General features: G+C 33.9%; 1 protein-coding gene across 2 annotated transcripts; it reads right to left on the bottom strand.

Annotated features, from left to right (window-relative positions):
* Positions 1-1,037: 1,037 nt before the first annotated feature.
* Positions 1,038-16,057, bottom strand: LOC145665966 (putative 1-acyl-sn-glycerol-3-phosphate acyltransferase acl-2). Of its 2 annotated transcripts, none has more exons than XM_081733076.1 (3): positions 15,993-16,057; positions 10,896-11,067; positions 1,038-1,522 (listed from the first exon to the last, which is right to left on the bottom strand). In XM_081733076.1, the coding sequence occupies exons 2-3, from the start codon at positions 11,065-11,067 to the stop codon at positions 1,389-1,391; spliced, it is 306 nt and encodes a 101-aa protein (XP_081589202.1). In that variant the 5' UTR covers positions 15,993-16,057; the 3' UTR covers positions 1,038-1,388. The 2 variants fall into 2 exon arrangements, with proteins under 2 accessions (XP_081589202.1, XP_081589198.1); XM_081733072.1 differs by having other exon boundaries at positions 15,897-16,030.
* Between the last annotated feature and the right edge of the window lie 7,328 nt (positions 16,058-23,385).

A 23,385-nucleotide genomic window follows, 5' to 3' on the forward strand; every position in this document is an offset into this window, starting at 1 on the left:
AGAAGAAACACAAATTACTTGAGTTCTGGAAATGTGTACTTTGAGGCGAACATAAAATTTGGAACAATGAACCAATGAGGTATATTGGGAATAATGTATTTAAAAAATATAAATTGAAGTAATTAAGAATATATTAAGATCTTGTTAGACAGTAAATTATATTCTGAATGACATGATATGGTAGAAGGAAAACAAGGAAGGTAGAGAAAGAATAAATTAATGGATAGTATTAAGAGTGTAATTCCTACGTCAAGGCGAAGGAGTTACCTAAAAACCATATTGTATGTAAACTTAAATTTGCGGCAGTAACGGAAGAAACTTGTGATGAAGGGGTGACTTAAGTGATCTTATTACTACTGCACTAAACCTAAGTGCAAGGATGTAAAACTCACATTTTCAGTTCCAAACAACACATTTGGTACGTACAGAAAGCATAGGTTGGTGTATTTTCCACTTTATTTTCATGCGAATAACTTCTCTCCCTTACTTATCTTTGATCTATTTGAGCTTCAAAATTCCCTGTTTCAGAATCTTAAAAAAAAATTATAACTCTCTCTTTCATGATAATATTTATAAGTCAATGTAAAATATAATCATTGTAAGTTCCATATGCAACACACGACGTTGGAACCAATCGGAAACAAATTAATAAAAAAAAATCTGGCGGAAATACGTCACGCTTAACTAGGGTTGTCATAAATTTTGATCCAAAATACGGACAAGCCTTAAAATGACGACCCATCAAAGAAACACAAAATAAATGCGTTGAAATTTCTTACCTAAAAATAACTTTTTTTGGTTATCACACAATTGTTTACTGTAATACTTAAAACACTATTGGAAACTAACATGTTTTATATTTTTTTCATTAACACAAATATAATAAATCATGCCATTAAATTACGTATATTAAATATAACCAAAAGAACTCTGGAAAGGAAAAATGAGACATTTATTAAAAACATAAATTACTTTATTAATAGTAACTAAAATATAAGTTATATGATGAAAACATAATTCTTTTTTTTGCCTGAGAGTTTAGTGATTCCCGACTCGGAAATTTTCAGGTAGCTACAAAAGCTGTCAAATACGGACACTTTCCTATTTGATGCTTTGTGTGATACAGACACGGATACCGAACCAAAAATACAAACAGTCCGTACAAAATACGTACAATGGCAACCGTATGCTTAACATTTCAAGCTCAAAATTCAAGTAAATTACCATTTACTCATAATTTTGACATAAATTCAGTTGGGATCCAGCAGCATTTGAGTCGTCCTCGTCCCCCACAATTTTAACTTGTTAGAAACACCCATGAGTGTGCATGTTCCTTTCTTCAAAACCATCTATAAAAATGGTGTTCCTTTGCATTGAATAATACTCTGTTAGCAAATTTCTTTCCATAATTTCTTATATTCTTTCTCCATTATGTCTCTTGTCTTATTAGCAAGTTCTGTGACGTTATTCAAGGTCAATCCTTCTGTTGGAATTGGATCCATCAGCTGGACGATAATTTTGGCTGGAAAAAAAATAATAAATCATTATTTATCCCTTAAAAATGTAAAATATCTAAACACTATTTTACGACTAAAGATACGCTGAAGGACAAGATTATTTATGTGCTCACTACAATACATGAGAATTAAACGAGAATGCAGGCTTAAGTTTAAGTATACCAGTAATTGCAAAAAAACAATTCAGATCAAATTCAATTCTCTGTGTCCAAAGATATATTGATTTAGAATAAAATTCTGCAGGAGACAGTGAAAAATATGAAATAACAAAATTGAAATAAACTTCCATTACAGCGCTAGGGCTAACAGGCTTACAGGTTATCCGTGCAACAGTCCCAGATTCACATTACATTGCAACTCTCAGTATACTGTAAATTTTGACAGGACATCACGTTTCTTTAATCTAGAGCCTTAATTATAGACAATGTTAAAATGATCCCACATCAGACCAAAGTAATCCGTAAGAAAAATTAGCTCAATTAAATAATATTGAATAATATTAAATAATGCCCCAAGTAACTTCAATTTGGAATGCATTTAGAAGCAAATGAATTCCGTAGAAAATTGTAAGTTAGTCAATAAATATTGTGAAGCTAATAATTATTAACTGATTAGAGATATATTGGAAATAACGTCATATATACGTGTTTGTAGAGAAAAGTTGTCCCAAAACGATATGCACATGATCCACTTCCTACCTGTTTATAAAATTCAACTTTGAGTTTATTTTCCTACTTTCAGTTGTAGGGACTAATTCTATATTTTATTAACGCTTTCACTCCACTGGGTCAAATAAGTGTAAAAAGCTTCCTCAAGCCAGGCATCCTGAATGAGGTTTTCCTGGTTTTTTTCTCATTCACACCAGGCAAATGCCGGGTTGGTACCTAACTTATAGGTCCCAGGCCGCTTCCTTCCTTCCCTTTCCCCGGAGAGTGTGCTCACCGAGTCACGCCATCCCTCCTACGTGACGGATTAATATGGCCATAAATGTGGAAAACCCAGAAATCTAAATCCTTCACTCTTAGTAATGTAAATAAACAGATCCTTATCAATTTAATGAAAATACCTCCGGTTGGAAACACGTCAGATACATATCTCGGCAATGGTCAAATGGCGACCGCAAGGCTCGGCAGTTGGTACCAAATTTCACATAAGTAAATCCCCACGCTAAGCGGGTTTGCATATCCAGGCTCCTAACTATGAAAATATTTACGATCACTCCAACCCCAATCATTTCACAGATTCAACCTGTTGTATATAAGTTATTAGGACGTAAAATTGAATGTAATTTATACGAAAAACCCTTTTATGCATTGCAAGACCTGTAACGTCCAAATATTCACCACAAACTTATAGTTGTATCGACATAAACAAACAAACAAAAAAAAAAAGAAAGTGTGGAGCAGGAAACCACTTTACACAAAAGTCAAAAGAAGTCATTGAAGACATACGAACTGGTCGAGCGGTTTGTGTCACTAGTCTATCAATCAGAAGTTTCTGTGTTCAAACCCTGTAGAAAATATTCGTTTTTTTTTTTCTGAAACGTGTGTTCCTATTTTCATCAGAGGACTGAGAACATTTCTTTGAATAAATCTTTGGAAACTACTTTTCTCTCAAATTCGATTAGAAGCGAACATTATATGAATTGAAAATCTAACATCCACAGCTGAGAACAAAATATTAAGTATGTTCAATATGTCATTATTATCCTTTGATTTGTAGTGAAAAACTAATTATAAGCATTAACAATTTCAGAAGATTCTCCCCCGGTAATGGTCAATATATGAATGAGAAAAAACTGATAAAACATTATTAGTCCATTTGAGCATGATCGAAGATAACTTATGGCCATGAAGGGGAAATTTATGTCGACAGAGTCTCAAATTCTCCGACAGGTCATGCCCTAAAATCTTAACTGTTTGAAAGGTATCCTTAACAAATAGGATATTACATTTATTTCTCCTTCTACGTTTTGAAATGGAAAAATCATAATTTTAAATAGAATTATAATACGATAAGCATAAAGATTTATACAACTAATGAAGTAAATATTTTTGTGTAAGCTATCGATTTCTATTCGGATTAAAACTCGAATACTCGTTTGCATCACACTTTAAAGTAATTCCTCTCTATATATATATTTCCTACTGGAAAGCATGTTTAACTCCAATTACTTAATCAATATTTTTAATAATATATTTTTATTGTAATACTCTTACTATTCAATGTTGTATGCACTTAATTTCTCAAAGCAAAACCTCACAAATGTATAATTGACTAGTAAATATTATCAAATAAATTATCATTTAGTTTACGTAAACATTGCATCGCCTGATTTGAAACTTCGTATTTTAAATAATAATAATAATAATAATAATAATAATAATAATAATAATAATAATAATAATAATAATAATAATAATAATAATAGTAGTAGTAGTAGTAGTAATAAAATCATAGCCATATCTTTATCAGAATTTCAGGCTTAGTCAATAAATGAATTCAACATAGTCTCTATTCGAAGCTCTATTTAATCGAATCAGATAGAAATACGAAGAGGAACTTCGAGAACAGGTAAAAGAAAAGTGTTACTTTGGTGGGTTTGGAAGTAACTTTTAAGAGTTTTTTTTTTTTTAACAAATTACAGACAAATGCCTTGGACACTTTTTTCTTTTCTTTAAGTTAACTGATTCACCGAACGTATCTGACATATGAGTAACTTGTCTCTATTTTCTATTCGGTTATACACGTTTTACACTCTTTTCCATTAACCTTGAACGACAAGAACACGAACACAAAAACATCCACATAGGTATGACAGTTAAAATTCCTAACTTCCCCCACGGGGAATCGAACCCAGGACCACATACACCTGAGGCGCACGTGCTAGCCACTAGACCAGCGGGAAGAGCAAATGAAATGTATTTTGTAGTGTCTGAAGTTTATAGCTATTTCACCCTGTTGTAGTATGTCTATTGATTTTTTAATGTTTACCGTATTCGTTACTTTGAGGAATGATATATATTATTGATATAGGTTTTACTACATATTCGGCCATAAATATTATATAAATTATCAGAATTATTCATGATCTTCCATGGAAATTCACTGGTGCATGCGCAGTAGAAACAGAAGAACACAACTTTCTGATGTTGGTCAGAACACAAATTTCTAACAGGATGTCTGAATTCCTTGGTGGAAAGCAGTAGTTCCCAACCTAGGGACCCGCAGCTTCCTCCTGAGTAAGCATGAAGAGCGAGTAAGGTGGCGAAAGCTACTGGCATAAAAGAATTGTGCAATAAATAAATAAAGCACTACTTATTATGACTTTCAAATTCAGCTTGACAATTTTATAATTGCCGTTTTACAAAAACATCATATTGCACTAGGAGGGTATGCAAAAGTCTTGCTGGAAATAAATATAAATTCCTGGGATTATTATTATTATTATTATTATTATTATTATTATTATTATTATTATTATTATTATTATTATTATTATTATTATTATTATTGGTCTCCTACTTCTTGGCCAAGATGTGAAATATTCACTACCTTCTTCATACCGCTAAATCAATTTCTTCACTGTTTTCTCGTCACAGCTCATACCCCTAGCTATCTGAATGGCAATTTGTATAATTGTTGCTCGACCTATGATTTTCCCTCGCATAGTAACAGATAGTTTTCTACAGCTTTTAGAGCGAGGTATTTTGACAACCTGTAGAAATTTGCATTGTGATTCGTATTAGCAATGACAGTAAAGTGGATATTTCTGTTCCTACTGTGCATAATCAGTATCATTATATCAGAAGTATTCCGCCATTACCAGCGGGTCACCGCAGCTGAGAAGCTGCCATGCTCCACGATCTTCTGTTAACCTCTCCATCTTCACATACGATTTTTCTGTTTTGATATCGCCAATAGCCTAATTCTGTTTCTATATAGTCTAATTCGTCCTCTCCCTCTCTTCCCTGCCACCATATCCTCTAGCACATCCGTCATGATACAGTTCCTTCTTAACAGTTTCTACAGTTTCGTCCATGTTTATGTCCTATAAATACAGTAAAATACAGTAAACGAAGCATTTTATGAGTCTTTTTCTTTACAACTCTATTCGTGGTCCCCTCAAAATACTATTTCCTCCATCCTAAAGGCTCTTTTCGCCATTTCTATCCTTGCTTTTATTTCACGTTCGCATGTCATATCATCACTAGTAATAGTACTCAGATATCGAAAACTAATCACTTGTTTTTTCCCGCTCCTACTTCTATATTTCACACCGATCGCTTCGTTTCAATCACCATGGATTTTGTCTTTCTAACATTTATTTTCAGCCCATATTCTTTACAAGCCTTTCTCAAGTTTTCTACATCTTATTAATTTTCTTTTTAGATTCTGCAACAACAACCATATCAACCCCAAACCGTATACACCTCACCATTCTATCTTCTACGGAAATTCCATCTTCATTATGTAGACTCGTTTTCGTTATCTCTTCTAAATAGTTATTAAATAAAATATAATCGGCGAAATACATAATCTCTGTTGAACTCATCTTCCAATTACACTGTCTGTCTACTGTGCATGCACCAGTGAATTTCCATGGAAGATCATGAATAATTCTGATAATTTATATAATATTTATGGCCGAATATGTAATAAAGCCTATATCAATAATATATATCATTCCTCAAAGTAACGAATACGGTAAATATTAAAAAATCAATAGACATACTACAACAGGGTGAAATAGCTATAAACTTCAGACACTACAAAATACATTTCATTTGCTCTTCCCGCTGGTCTAGTGGCTAGCACGTGCGCCTCAGGTGTATGTGGTCCCGGGTTCGATTCCCCGTGAGGGAAGTTAGGAATTTTAACTGTCATACCTATGTAGATGTTTTTGTGTTCGTGTTCTTGTCGTTCAAGGTTAATGGAAAAGAGTGTATAACCGAGTAGAAAATAGAGACAAGTTACTCATATGTCAGATACGTTCGGTGAATCAGTTAACTTAAAGAAAAGAAAAAAGTGTCCAAGGCATTTGTCTGTAATTTGTTAAAAAAAAAACTCTTAAAAGTTACTTCCAAACCCACCAAAGTAACATTTTTCTTTTACCTGTTCTCGAAGTTCCTCTTCGTATTTCTATCTGATTCGATTAAATAGAGCTTCGAATAGAGACTATGTTGAATTCATTTATTGACTAAGCCTGAAATTCTGATAAAGATATGGCTATGATTTTATTATTACTACTACTACTACTACTACTATTATTATTATTATTATTATTATTATTATTATTATTATTATTATTATTATTATTATTATTATTATTATTATTATTATTATTATTATTATTAAATACGGAGTTTCAAATCAGGCGATGCAATGTTTACGTAAACTAAATGATAATTTATTTGATAATATTTACTAGTCAATTATACATTTGTGAGGTTTTGCTTTGAGAAATTAAGTGCATACAACATTGAATAGTAAGAGTATTACAATAAAAATATATTATTAAAAATATTGATTAAGTAATTGGAGTTAAACATGCTTTCCAGTAGGAAATATATATATAGAGAGGAATTACTTTAAAGTGTGATGCAAACGAGTATTCGAGTTTTAATCCGAATAGAAATCGATAGCTTACACAAAAATATTTACTTCATTAGTTGTATAAATCTTTATGCTTATCGTATTATAATTCTATTTAAAATTATGATTTTTCCATTTCAAAACGTAGAACGAGAAATAAATATAATATTCTATTTGTTAAGGAAACCTTTCAAACAATGATAATTTCAGGTCATGACCCGTCGGAGAATTTGAGACTCTGTCGACATAAATTTCCCCTTCGTGGCCATAAGTTATTTTCGATCATACTCAAAGTAGACTAATAATGTTTTATCAGTTTTTTCTCATTCATATCTTGACCATTACCGGGGAGAATCTTCTGAAATCGTCAATGCTTATAATTAGTTTTTAATTACAAATCAAATGATAATAATGACATATTGAACATACTTAATATTTTGTTCTCAGCTGTGGATTTTAGATTTTCAATTCATATAATGTTCGCTTCTAATCGAATTTGAGAGAAAAGTAGTTTCCAAAGATTTATTCAAAGAAATGTTCTCAGTCCTCTGATGAAAATAGGAACACACTTTTCAGAAAAAAAACGAATATTTTCTACAGGGTTTGAACACAGAAACTTCTGATTGATAGACTAGTGACACAAACCGCTCGACCAGTTCGTATGTCTTCAATGACCTCTTTTGACTTTTGTGTAAAGTGGTTTCCTGCTCCACACTTTTTTTTTTGTTTGTTTGTTTATGTCGATACAACTATAAGTTTGTGGTGAATATTTGGACGTTACAGGTCTTGCAATGCATAAAAGGGTTTTTCGTATAAATTACATTCAATTTTACGTCCTAATAACTTATATACAACAGGTTGAATCTGTGAAATGATTGGGGTTGGAGTGATCGTAAATATTTTCATAGTTAGGAGCCTGGATATGCAAACCCGCTTAGCGTGGGGATTTACTTATGTGAAATTTGGTACTGGAGTGTTAGGTAAAACTCCGTAATACGTGAGTAGCAGTAGAACTGTAATGTGCAGTGTCCAAGGTGTCGACGGCCTACAAAACTCACAGCAAAACCTATATCGACGAAGATAATACACCAGTAATTGAAAAAAAAAATCAGACCAAATTGAATTCTCGGTGTCGAAAGATATATTGATTTAGAATAAAGTTCTGCTGTATCTGATCGGAAGAAAACCCTCAGTGACAGGTCCTGCCAACCATTAAAGCGGTATGTCAGTCACAACCGTCGTGTGACTGCAGCGCATGTGACAGGAGGAACTCAAGCATCTCCTGTCATAGTCTGTGCCGACAATCACAGTCCGCCGCGAGTTAATGATATGGATATACTGGGTCGGATTACACGGGCAAATCCGCTGATAAGAGACCATAACATTTTTGCACGACACCCGCGGTACCGCCAAATATGATGACTGACAATGTGTGTAATATGGGAAGATGAAACATAATTTACCATATTTCAAAACACTGGTCATGGTTATGTGTGGCGGACGCACAAAGTAGCGTCCGATTCGAAATATCTTCGCTCAACCGTGATGCTGCGAGGCACAATATCCTGGTTTTTATTGGTTCTTGTGCTGACGCTTACCAATTATGTCACTGCTTGTGATTATATTTCTACTTTAGAGGACCATGTGCATCCTATGATCTAGGTGTTGTTTCCGGTCATTGACGTCAATTCCAGAACGGTAATGCGTCCATTTAAACAGCTGGAATTGCTGTTGCGGAGTTTTAGGAATATCGGCATAAAGTTGAACACCTCCCGTGCTAACCCAGACCTGAACATAATTTGGAGCCTTGAATCCGACGTAGATTTGTGCCTTCATTTTATCTCATGAAACTGACTGATACACTGCATATAATGTTCTACTTGGTACCACTTACGGCGTCTACGACTTCATTCTACGTCGCATCAGAACTAATTTTAAAATTTCATGTCGCCAGTATCATTGTTTCATGATTTTATTACTTCCAACTTATTTCTGTCTTTTTTTAAAAATATATTTCAAATACGCTAAAAGTAACTAGTTCCAATTGTTTCTAAAACGGTTATGCGTAGTTAACAAATGAAGACTCAATCACTTTTTCTAGAAAAGAAAATAACTTCAAATATGGAAGGAATTAGGAAACATTTGACTTAAATAAGGCCAGCTCTCAAAGTATTAATTGAAGAAATATCTACAGGGATTTAATTTTTGGCCTACAGTTACATAGTTGTATTCTTAGATTATTATCTTACCAAACAAAACTTAAAAGGTTGAAATTTAAAAATGTAATACTACTTTCTATGATTGTTTCTTCGTTCAAATAAAAAATTCTATACTTAAAGGACACTCAAACATTGAACGGCTGATCACTATGTAATCAAAATATGATTTTTTAAACTTTCTTCTTTATAATTGCTTCACTCTCTAATATACTTTTCATGACTGCCAGACTCGACAAGACAAAACATGAACACAGAAACGACAAGGGCAGTTAGAATCGCTCACTGACTGTGACTCAAATATCCATTGCTCTAACCTAAGACAAATCTTAAGAGCTTGACATACAAACAAATAATTCAAAATTTACCATGTTTCTTTCGCGTGTTTATTCATACGTGAAAGGAGATAGTGAAATGCAAGTTACCACAATCATAGATAATGTTATTCTACAACTGAAAATATGAACCTGAAGAATTTTCAGTGTTGCCATCCATAGAAATTACAGTGTTGCCAGAATAATGGATCCTCCAAAATCTAAGGTAAGACAACGACTAGACAAACAAACTCAATTGCTTTTGATAACGTATCGCGTTGTCTTGGAATCCTCTGAAGTACTTTTTAAATAATAGTTATATTTAGTTCGTAATAAACAAAACACTTTTAACATACAGTTATTAAAATTTAATAATGTTATTTAAAAAGTAGTTCACAGGGGACCGAAAGAACATGAAACGTATGCAAATACAGCTGAGTTTGTTTCTCCCTAGTCGCTGCCTTAACTTAGATTTCGGAAGAATTGTTATTCTGGCTAAACTATAATTTCTATGGATGATAAAACCGAAAATTATTCAGGTTCATATTTTCTGTTGTAGAATAACATTATCTATGATTGTGGTAAGTTGCATTTCATTATCTCCTTTCACTTAAGAATAAACATGTAACAGAAAAATGGAAAATTTTGTATTATTTTTAGTGTGAGGCTCTTAAAATATTCAAGTGATATTTACACTTCTTTTGTGTGAATGTTATAACATTTTTTTCTGTATCTCTTGACTGTTACTGCATTGCCATTATGTGTTTTCTCAAACAGCATTAGAAAATGTAATATAATTTGAAATTTTTATCAAGATTCACAGTATCAAACGCTTTCATAAAGTCAGTTAAATGATAAAGTGAACCTACATTATATGACAATATTCTCACACTTGTCATTTGCTAAAGTACAAGGGACAGTAGATCCAATTCCATTACACTTTTTATTGTAAAATGTAATACCAATTTCTTCCCTTCGCTCCCAATAAATAATATTATTTATTTCAAGTTGCTTCACTTGTTTATGAAACATATATTTTCCTTTTGTTGGATATGGTGAGAGGGACCATATTCAGGGACAAAATTATGAAGTTTCTAGCCACTGAATCACATCTACAACAAACTTCTGAGTATTATTCTAATATAATTAACAAGAAATAGCATTGTTCAACCAAAATAAATAATTTGCTAACAATAGTTGATCAGGAAAACGTTTTCTTACAAACTAATTATAAGCATATGAATAATCGTTACCAGATCTTGTTGTCCACTTTCCATCCTTGAGGAAATTATATGGAGACACCACTACCGGTATGATTGGTACTTTGTTCTGAATTGCTACATAGAAGGCGCCTTTCTTGAACGGAAGGAAACTTTCTGGTGCTGGACCTGCACGATGACCTTCTGGGAATATGAAAAGCGACATCTGACAAAAGAAAGAGTATCATTTCATTATCAACTGTAAAAAACTTTAATGTCATTTTTTATATATTTTAAAATGTCCTTTTCGATACAATTTCTCAACATATACTAACTAGCGTGTTACTCGGTTCGATGGTAAAAATACGAAAAATTAGTAATATGTTCGCTAGTCCGTCACTTTATACTATTACTGAAGTGCTCTCTAATATTGATCATTTTCGACAACTTTCATATAATTTTTCCTTCCTCTTCCCCCAAATTGCGAGACTGAATTCGGATTTAAACGGTATCGGACGTTTCACTGTTCATATCAGTGACCCCGAAAACTATGAATTTGACTATGAATGAATGAATGAATTCGTTCATTTTTAAATATCTCTTCCTCCCTCAAGTTACGGGGCTGAATTTGGATTTAAACGGCATTGGAAGTGACACTGTTCATCTCAGTGACCCCGAAAACTGTGTGTGGTTATGCTTAAGGTTTATCCTAATTGGAGTACGTTGCGAGAGGTTTTGTATCTTAACCACTTGCCTTACATATTTTAGTCACAAAGATTTTAGCTATTTTACACATTTTTTATTTGCTTTTTGGAATGTACACTCGATGCCACTAACAACGCTTGAAATAAAATATATAATTGACGGTGCTATGACGTCATAAATCCTTTAACAAAAACCTTAACATTATTATCCCGAGTTAACTCTGCAGCCTCGGGTTAATAATATAATATACATAACAGGATTCCGAGTATACTCGGGTTAATAAGACAAGTGGTTAAACATAGCCGACTCCCTCCTATACTCCTGATAGAAGAGTCATACAACGTTAATTAAACTTGGAAATTCTAGGTGTGAATAAAAGATACAAGCCTCAAATGTATGATTGATTTTAATGTTTCAAATTAGTTATGTGGTGTTTGTTAATCAGTTTACGTGTAGAAACATTCTTGGCAGTTGACAGAATTCTCAAGCACATACCTGAGTTTCTTGTTGAAGATATCGTCCCACTACAGTCACTCGAGTCCTTAATTTGGTTGGGATTGACAAAAGAGTAACTCTTCCGAGATTTATCTGATGAAGACTATAACGTACAAAGTCTGAAGACAAAATGAGTTTCCAATACCCCAGTTACATCGAGACAGTCCACGATATAATGTCTGGTCACTTTTCCATCCCGGAAATATTGTGAGATTATATACTATTTCTTTTGCTGAGATTGTTACCCAAAGTGACGTAGAACCACGCCATGACTCAGAAAATCGAATTCATGTACAAGCTGGAATTTGTTTCAGACGAAGAAGTCTGCCAACGCAAGATTTACATAATGAGGAAGTTCATAATGTCAGTTAAACTGTCTTCAGGACATAAAACGAATTCGCAGACAAATTACATAATAATTCTTAACATTTTATAATAGATTTTTGATCTGAATTTATATAAAGGAATCTTTTCCTTGTTTTGTTCATTTTTAAGAATTAAATTTGAATCCAAAGTACAACTAAAGTAAAAAGTTTATAACTGGTCGATTGCATATGGATTGGGCACTAATATAGTTCATTTTTGTTCATTTTTAAATATCTCCCCCTCCTCCTCCTCCTCCCCTAAGTTGCACCGTCAAAGTGAAATAATAACAACCATACCAAGCCCGAACCTCATCTACGATGAAAATTTGATCGAGATCGGTCGTGTGGTTTAAGAGTTATTAAGTCACAAGTATAATGACTTTCATATTTTTCTGATGAAAATACTAATGTAATCTAATAACCTATATAGAGTGTAAACACAAAAGTAATCTCCGATTTCAAAATCTCATAAAATAAAAACTTACTTGAAAAATCGATAACTATGATGTGTGCAGCCCACTTAACTCACAGCAATTCTTCCGTTTCTAGAATCTTTAGAAACGACTTCAACCGCTAGAGGGCAATCATATCAAACATGGCGTTCACCCTCAGCGATGATGCTGATACTTGTTATAATTTGCAAAGCCAGTGCTGTGAGTGTGTAGCGTCCTTTCAGATAAAACTTTCATGTTGATGTACCAACACAGAAATCCATTTTTGAAGTGACATAAAACATTAAGTGAGACATTATGCATTTGCGATTTTTTAAAAAAATGACATTCTTGCCAAATTCTCGGAGAAACTTATGGATCACTTGAGAGAATTATTTTTGCCCAGTTTGAAGAAGGCAATTTTTAATGCATGCAAAGTAGCAAGTTCTTGAACAATAATAAGCAAGATCTTACTCAAGCGTTTGTGGTGTCAGCCGTATACGCTGCAATTGGTGCAGAAGTAGGGCTCACGAAACAAGTTTTGCGGCAACGGAAGTTTTCCGAGACTATCAAAGCTTTAATAAAGGGCCATAAAACCCAACTAATTCAGATCACTTTTAACGGTGAGGACACTTTCTACTTACGTCAGGATATGCGAACCGAAAATCCGAATAGCAGTAGAACGTGACTCTACATACCAAAATTAATATATTTTTGCTATATATATATATATTTTTTGAAGTAATAAAGAATTGTACTTGCAACTTATATAACATTACTACGCAACGGACTGCTTCTTTAACTATTAGCAGAGCCAAATGACTAGTGCAGAATAGACGATCATTACGGACTTCACTCGCTTACATGAATACTCAATCCGAGGTGGAACAGTTTGTTAATAACGTCTGTGCCTACATTTTGACTATAAAGCAGTAGTCCTACACGTTGCGGGAAAGGGGTTTCTCTGTTTTTAGAGTTAAATATTGATGATACAGACTCTTTTCGTCTTATTTTTACGCTAGGCTATAGAAACAACGGTATTTCGTATTAGATTTTGGTTTTCCGAGGTCATTTCTTCACTTTCTGTTCATTCTCCAGTAGTAATACCCTCTAAAAGCATCCTGAAGAATATGAGTGACATATGCGATACACAATTTCTGAAATAAATTCTTCAGCAAAAGATCCATCGAACTTACGATATACCCCAAACATATCTTTACGTAGAATCTGAACCGTCCTCCCCGTACACATGTCATCTCTAAGTGCATTGATTGCCCGACCACTTCGAATATGTTGTGGACATCACCCTCGAAAGACAGTACAACATCCCGGTCAACTTTGTCTTCTCTTAAACCATTAACAATGCCAGTAGTGAGTCCTTTAAGCAAGACTTATTAATATCTTCGTTATGAAATCTCCACTCATATAACAGCCGCTGAACAACATCAACAAGGGTAGTCAGATGAAATAGAGGTGCTATTTGACTATACAAGTAGGTATCTTGCATAAACCTTACTACCTCACAGGACAAACCCGGAAACGACTTTTGAAGACTCACTCTTGTCGGTGTTCCGATTTTGGAACTTGTTTGAACTCCAGAATCTAGTAAGAAAACTAACATAACAATGTTTGTGATAATTCGCTTCAAGGACAACAAGGTTACAATAACTTGTTAGTTTTTGAGGATTCTTTCATTTTCGACGAGCAAAGCCTGTCCGCTCGGATTTATCCCGAATGTCGCTGCTGAAACCAATTTTTCGCGGCCTTCCTCCTCCTCACAGAAAAAGCACATGTGTTTAATGTCAGGTTCGGAGAAATGTGATCGAGTTACCCTTTCTTTATTGAGAGCAGGACCATTTTGAAGAGGCAGCGTTTCTTCTGGTATCTTATTTGTTGATAGGGATTTTTTATTTAACAGTGGTAGTTTCTTTCGAGATATCATGTCTATCTTTTGTCTGTTGATGGCATGTTTTATGGTATGTGTTATGGTAATTTTCCTTCTTTTCGATCAATTTTTGGGCAGGAATTCAGTATTTAGGGGAGAAAGCAGGGCGTCAAACTTCATTCGAAGGAGTTTCTTGCAAGATTTTAACTAACGTCTTGTAATCATGGCTATACAAGAGGATCCTTGGTCACCCGTTGGAGAAAACAGGCAATTCTTCCAATTAATCTCTTTCTTCTAGAAATTTAGCTTGCCTTTTGCTATTCATTGTATTTTTCTATTGTTTTAAAATCTGTAACAAACCCAACAAAAACTTTATGTCATGTTCTGCGCTTATAGTTACGAGATGCAATAAAACACAGAGAGAGACAGAAACACACACATAAACGTACATTCTACAGCTAACTATCCATTGCCGTTTACTTTTAAACAGAAGAGGGGGTAATATACCAACAGAAAAATTAAACTTTTCCCCCAAAATTAGTAAATGAATGAAGAACTCTTTGAAATTACATTAAAATTTAACGAAATGAAGTATTCAAAAATACAGTTTGATGGTAACGGCATGCATCTGCAAATAGGTAGACAATTCAGACATTTAATGAAGTTGTTGGGCAACCATTCAATATTTAATACTTTGAGGGTTGCATAATATGTAATAAGCTTCCAAACATTTATCCAATAGTCTTAAAAATTCAAATATTCAAAAGAGAGCAACAAGTTCAACCAATTAAAAGTAAATAGTGTCAATCGTTTGTGCTACGTGTCGATGGTAAAGGTAAGGTAGCATAACTCGAAAACGTTATTTTGAGTTATGACCACTATCCACTCTACTCTATCGGTCATAAAAATGCCATAACTGAATTCCTTACATTAAGAAGATTTGACATTTCTGTAAATGGCGTATCATGAAATGACTTAGCACAGTATAACGTTAATTTTAAATTGCTCTTCTGCAAAATTATAAAACTCAAGATATGCAACTTAATTCCTTCATCGATTGGTTGTGCAACAAATAAAATCGTTTGTGCAAGTACAACTATAAAACTTTAAGAAAATGTATTATAACGGTTCTACAATAGCTCTACATAAAACTGGAACTGTAAAATTAAAACACCTGTAATTTTGCAATTTTAGTTGCACAAACAAAAGTTCCTGCTGTACAATTCACTAGAAGTTATGATCTATACATTAAAATCACTAATTTAATTACTTTCTTCTAATGATTGATTTAGCTTCACTCAAGCTAGAACCGCCATTTTAAACTAACAATGATTTTGTAGTCATAACTACGAAAACTAATTTTTTGTGCAGAAACAAATTAGATTGTTTGTTTCTCGATTTTTGAGAGTAAGTATTTACTATATCCATGAACTTTGACATGACACTCAGATAACAAAATAATATCCTTACAAAATACGTGAACAAATATGATAAACGAAATTTGTTAAGGTAAACTCACCTTTCATTCTTCAAAATTGCAAAATATGAATGATGTTTCACAAATTTTCCAAATGTAAACTTCGTCCTATAATTTAGCTCATCATTTACAACTACTGAAACAACAAGTGTTTTTTTTTAATTACAATAACTATTAGACGATCAAGCAAGTGTGCCAGTTTGAAGATGATACTCGATAACACTAGGTATATCACTTCCATTTCTTATTAGTATATTCATTACAAGCCCTGCGACACCTGTTTCTTATGATTATATTTGTGGTGGGATGAGGGGGACATCTCCCCTCCAATCTTGGAGCTAAGGGAGACTGTCCCCCCAATAATCCGATTTGAAATGTGTCTTGGCTGAGAAATTTGATGATTTTTGTCCGATTGCCACAAAAGAATGTAAGATGAAATTGATGCCCCCCAGAATAAGCCTCAAATCTTCCCGCCTCCCAATGATGAAGACAACTCTATTCCCCTGAATCTCCATAGCATTGTTTTTTAACTTCCTAAATATTTTGGACATCGCAAGCGGTGTCCTTATATATATGGGAGCGGTCTTACCCCTACCCGCTCAATGTTGAAGACAGATTTGCGCCGCTGTTCTTATGGTTATATTTATCACAAGGTGTCCGACGACTGTGCTTTGTAATTATTTAAAAGTGTGCAGTGACTGTTTCTTATGTGACAACGTGTGCGTGGCTGTCTCTTATGATTAGATTTTATTACAATGTATGCGGTGACTGTTTCTTATGATTTTATTTGTAACAGAATGCAATGATTGATTTTTATAATTATATTTATAACAAAACATGCAATGGCTGTTTTATGATGATAATATTATAAACTGTGTAACTGCTGTTTCTTCTTATTAAATTTATTACAATGTGTACGGCGACTGTTTATTATGATTATAAGATTACAAGATGTGTGATTGCTGTTTCATATGATAAAATTTATTACAAGGTGTGAGGTGAGTGTTCCTTATGATTATACTATAAGGTGTGTGGCTGCTGTTTCTTATGATTAAATTTATTACAAGGTGTACGGTGACTGTTTCTTATGATTATAAAATTTCAAAGTGTGTGACTGCTGTTTTTTATGATTAAATTTATTACAAGGTACGCCGTAACTATTTTTTATGATTATAATATTACAAGGTGCATGACTCGTTTTTCTTATGATTTCATTTTTTATAATGAAAGCAGTAACTGTTTCTTATGAGTATATTTGTTACAGGATGCAATGATTTATTTTTAATATTATAAGAAGTCATGCGAGGCTGTTTCTTCTGATTATAGAATTACAAGATATGTGGTTATTGTTTCCTATGATTTAATTTAGTAGAAGATGTAGGGTGACCGTTTCTTATGATAATAATATTACAAGATGTGTGACTTCTGTTTATTCTGATTAAATTTATTACAAGGTGTGCGGTGACTGTTTCTTATGATTATATTTATAACAATTTTTACTATGACTGTTTCTTATTAATATATTTATAACAAGATGTGCTGTGGCTGTTAGGTACGATTAACCAATCATGTATTTGGTCCAATGTGGTGTTTTGTACATGTTCGTCAATTCTGATATTTAGGTGGAATTCTTTTATTGCTGGTGGAGTTTCTCTAATATGTAATAAATTGTCATTATTCTGGTCCATAATGGTTTAAATTTATATTTTTTGGATATAAAGAGTTATTCCAAAAAATCGAAATTCTATCGACCATTGAATGATACCAAATGGAAGCAAATGGAAGGCAGCGTTGGAAGAATTATTCATGAAATGAAATTAAATCCTTCAGATTAACATCGCACGATTATGCCCTTTAGGCTAAGGGAGACAGGGCACTTTTCATGAAAGTGTTGCAAGCATATAGTACTCTGAACTACATTACATCGTTTTTATTCGCGATTTCCGAAGTTTTCCAAGTTCAGATATGGAAGATGGGCTTGAACTGTTTCCATAAGTACATACTTCTGTAAGATCCACTTGCCTGAACTGACTGGCAAAATGCAGTTTCGCGATCAGACTGTTGTCCCTTCTTGGATTGATAATTTTTTTGCTTGATCTTCGCTGTTATTGAAATCCTCATTAAGACAAGGTTGTTTCTTTTGATGATGTCGTGAATTGGCACTTTCCTTAACGATCCTTAAATAGTAAACGATCCTTAACTCAAGTATCAAACCTTTTTATACGCTGACATTACAGACCTGGAAAATTCACACGAAAAAATGATTCTATTACTGTTCGCTGTAGACAACTTGCTCTCCTTGAACGGATTTCCATGCTACTCAAAGACTTCTACAAGAGCAAAAACATGATCTTGCTATTATTTAGAAAGGCGTGCAGTGACTTCGTAGTACCAGTTTTAGGTCGTGACTTTTTTCGAACTCTGTAGACTACTGAGGGTATGATCAGTACTTCGTTCTAAATTGCTATATAGAATGCACGTCAGACTACTTCGAATCCTGTGATGATCCACTTAAACATATCAATTTCTTAACTCAGTAGGGATGAGTTAGACGACATGCTCTTCATTAATTTGTTTCTCTGATTGTGTATTTTGTAACGTGCCATTTTGGAGAATTTCCTCTTGGTTTTGCTGCCAGATATATTTTTTAATTCATGGTGGGCATATAGATATCGCTTAGGTAGTTTCTTCAAGTTGTGTAAAAATACTGAAAGCGATTGTGCGTAGTTACTGTAATAAAGAGTGGACAGGAATAATAGGAAAGATAGGAATGGAAAAAGAAACCCTAGAAAGAAGAAAACCATCATTAGTGAAGATCTGAAGTGTGAACTAAAATACAACCAAGGAGAGGAATAGCGAAAGAAACCTTTGGAAGGAGAAAAGTACAGCGAAACCATTGGATAACAGATATGAATGGGACATGAATTTTTGTCCGTTACTGAGAGATGTCCATTACAGAGACTTTAAAGAAATTTAATTTCTCACAACGGTAATTGCGTGCAGTAATATACAGTAAATACATTATGTATGAGCGTAAATACGTAAATTTCGATATGAAAAATACTCTATTTAGTACGTATTTGAATTACTTGGAGGGATGAAGGAAAAATTCATTTCTATTGAATAATATTAATTAAGGAAAGCGTTTTTCATTTATTTCAAATTCTCAGAACTTTCTCAAAAGATGAATTAGGAACCAACTAACCGGGTAAACTGTTTTGTTTAGCAAAAAGGGCATGCTTTTTCCTCTACAGGGGTAATAAAACACATTAGCAAGTGTCCTCCGGGAATCCTCAGTACGGTTGCGGAAGAAATATATGTGTGTGTATGTGTGTGAGTGTGTGTTTGAGTACTGATGAGGTATCTTCGTTGGCAGAATGGATGAAAAGGCAAGTTATTGATAGTACGTATGTCTATTGAACCAACCCCAATCACAAAGAAAATCCTCTTAGAGAATGTGAAAAAGGAATCTGGAAAAACTCTAACCCAGACTTGTTCCAGTATCATAAGTAAAAGAAAAATAAATAAATAAAATAAAATAAAATAAGAGAGAAAACTGCTCGTAAAACAATGTTTTATTATCTATGAATTTGTCAGAAAAGATGCAAGGCCAGAGGAAAAAGGACTAAATTTGTTAGAGAAGGGAAGATCTTTCGCATAGAATTCTTGGCCATACGACTGACCTTGCATGAGTGTCATCGCTTATTGAAGGTTTTCTAGGATTTCCAGCAGAAAGCAGTTTATTGCGGGCAGAAAAAAAAAGCATTTCAAGTTCAGCTTGAAGCTGTTCTGTTTGATGGTTCACCAGGTCTAGACTCATGATAGATACCTTTGTGAGGAAAAGACTTTTCTGTCTACTGTAATATATCGCAGAACCGAGAATAATTCCTGTCCGTTATGAAGAGGTTATTGAAACGTTTGTGGGGAAATACGACTGTCCACGTCCGTATCTGAGAGTGTCCGTAAAATTGAGGGTTTTGTTCCGTAAGAGAATATATATTTTTGCCGGGACAAAAGAATCTGTCCGTATTATAGAGGTGTCCGATAAGGGAGGTTTCACTATATTGTTAATGAAGATCGGAAGTGTGAACAGGAAAAACTAATTAAACTTTAGGTAGAAGAAAAGCATTGTTAGTGAAGAGCTGAAGTCCAGGGAGAGCGAAAGAAGCCTTCGGAAAGAGGAAAATATTTTAAGTGAAGATTTAAAGTGTGTAGAACATATAAAAGCAAGAATAGGAATGACGAAGGAAGAAAGAGAAACCATTATTATCGAAGGTCTGATGTATGAATGAGAAATAAAAACATGAATAGGAATGATGAAGATAGCCTTTTAGAAGAAGAAAAGCGTTATTAGTGGAGATTTGAAGATTGAATGAAAAATGAAACCAAAGATATGAATGGCGATAGAATCCATCACAAACAAGAAATACGTATCCTTTGAGTCGCTGAAGAAGATTATAAACATGGACAGTATAAGTTGATTACTCTTATTTACGACGAATTTATTGTGCAGATAGCCTTACTCAGTGTGTTGTGTTTATATTTTTCCTCTAATGTAGTATCGATATGCTGTTTTAAGAGATATCCATTATCCGAGAGTTGCTTTGCAGCTGAAATAACAAAAAATTTTTATAAACATGTTTCATAATTCACATTTGTGTAGGTTAGTATATATTTCTACCGTTACTGCGTAGTAATGTATAGTTCTTAGAATTATATTGGTCTTGCGGAAAGTACAACGCACCGCGACACAGTAAGTGCTATAGATTATTACAGATGGATGGAGAACAGGAAGCTACAGGCAAAGTACAGTGTGTCCATAAAGTCTGGGTACATAGGAAATTCTAATAATTTGTATTTGTTTTTCCAGATTGAATGATGGCTTTGTCTGAAAAAGAACCAGTCGAGTTGATACTCTTAAATGAACGAGAAGGATAGTCGAATCGCAAAATTGCGGAAGAATTTAACCTTCGACACCCTCATCTTCAACCTATTTGTTGTACTGCCGTCGGAAAATTAATTACCAAGGTTACAGAAGCAGGCAGTGTGTTGAACAAACCCCGTGCAGGACGACCAAAGAATTCAGACGAAACGAAAGAGGCTGTCTTGGCTAAGGTTTATGCTAGCCAAAAGAAATCGCTTCGTCGGACATCCACGGAGTTGGGTGTTCCAAGGTCAACCATCCACAAGATCCTCGCAGAGTAGAGGTTTCATCCGTATAAGTTACAGATATTGCATCACTTAAATGAAGATGACACCTATGGACGCATTCAGATGTGTGAATGGTTAACAGATAAATTGAGTGAAAATATCAATTTTATTAAAGACTGTGTGTTGTTCAGTGACGAAGCTATGTTTTGTGTTAATGGTAAAGTGAACAGACAAAATCTTCGATATTGGTCTCAAAGCAATCCACATTGGATGAGTCAATCCAAACAGCAGGGCTGCTAAAAAGTAATGGTATCGTGTGGTTTCTGGAAAGTTCATGTGCTGGACCTTTCTTCTTTGATGAACTTTGTAACAGGTGAGACTTATCTAAACATGCTCAGAGACAAATTGATGCCTCAAATTGAGAGTTTGGGTGAGAAACTTCTAGACTAGTTTAAGCAAGATGGGGCTCCTGCCCATTTTGCTGCAGCCATTAGAGATTTGTTGAATGACAATTTTCCTCACTGAAGTGGGAGGTCATGTGGAGTGGTCCCCCTCGTTCACCAGACCTTTCTCCACTTGATTTCTTTTTCTAGGAATGATGAAAGAGAAAGTTTACTCGATGAAGATTAGAAATTTAATCCATCTGACAGAACGCATTACCAGTCAGTGTGCTGAAATCGATGGCAATTCAGACCTATTTCATCAAGTTCACGTTAATCTTGCGAAGCGCACCAAATTATGCATTGAACATACCGGAGATCATGTTTAAAATATTTTTCATTAACATTAAAGTGACTAAAATGTGCTTTTCCCAATCTGCACAGACTTTATGGACATTCTGTAGTAGTGGATCGATAATAGTTTATTTATATAATAAGTAAAAAAAAAAAAGGAAACTTCGTACTAATCTAAATCTATATAATAAAATGCTTTATGTTAGCAAAAAGAAAGAAAGAAAGAAAGAAAAACTACAGATCTTAACGGAAGTAATACAAAATTTTAATTAAGTTACATGAATACTTACTTGATTTTCGATTAGAGACTTCTTTGATTTTTCATTAAATTCTGCGATTGCTTGTGCTTTGCCTTTTCTTGTCAGGAAAATAACTCTACACAGCCAGAAATAGAGGCCGGCCAACCCAAAGAATAGTACTTCTCGTTTCATGGTTGGTGTAGCTATGCCATGTGCTGACAATTGGAAAGCAACTGCAATTGATGATAATAATTCATTAGAATAAAATAAATAACATGAAAGTAAGAATATTCTTCTTTAGTCTAGTGACTAGAGCCTTTGGTGCACGAAGTTAAGGGTTCAATCCCCGGTGAGAGAGTTCTGATTACATTTGAAATTGTACGTCTTGTCCTACAATCATTCCTATCACTCATTAATTTGTAAAATAAATAAATAAATAAATAAATAAATAAAGGAAACTAAGGACTAAGCTCACTGGGAAGTAAGAACACAAAAAGGTATGGCCAAATGATATTTTCACACATTAACAGTTTCTGAACAGGGGTCCTCTAACTCTTAATTTTGGATCACTTCTCAATACGGCTAAGGGCGACGATCCTGGGGCGTGGGCCGCCCCCCCCAAAGCTCATGTGGGCCCCCTCATTGTATTTATGAATATACAATATTTGGCGTTATTTGAATGCGATTTGTCTTAAAATCCTCATATATATGCCTTCTACATCTGAATAGGGCCCCTAAATTTACAGAGAAATCGGCGCCCTTGAATACGGCTCACAATCCTGAGCCAATACCGAAAAATCTGAGCTCCCTCTGAGAATTGATTCCACGACCATATGCACAAAAGGCGCACACATTAACCAACCACTTTCATGTAACCATGATATCAACTGACATTTTTTAATTTCATTATAAACATGTATTAGAGATGTCTATTAAGAAGTGAATTATGATGTAAATGGTGTCTTTTTTGTATGTATTATAGATTGTTAAAAAGTAGTATTTCAAGGTTACATTTAACAAGTAACATGTTTAGGATAGTTTCAGTCATGACTTGCTAGCAAA

Source organism: Thermobia domestica, chromosome 1 (assembly GCF_964235325.1).
Source record: "Thermobia domestica chromosome 1, izTheDome1.hap1.1, whole genome shotgun sequence".
Classification (NCBI taxonomy): Eukaryota; Metazoa; Arthropoda; class Insecta; order Zygentoma; family Lepismatidae; genus Thermobia; species Thermobia domestica.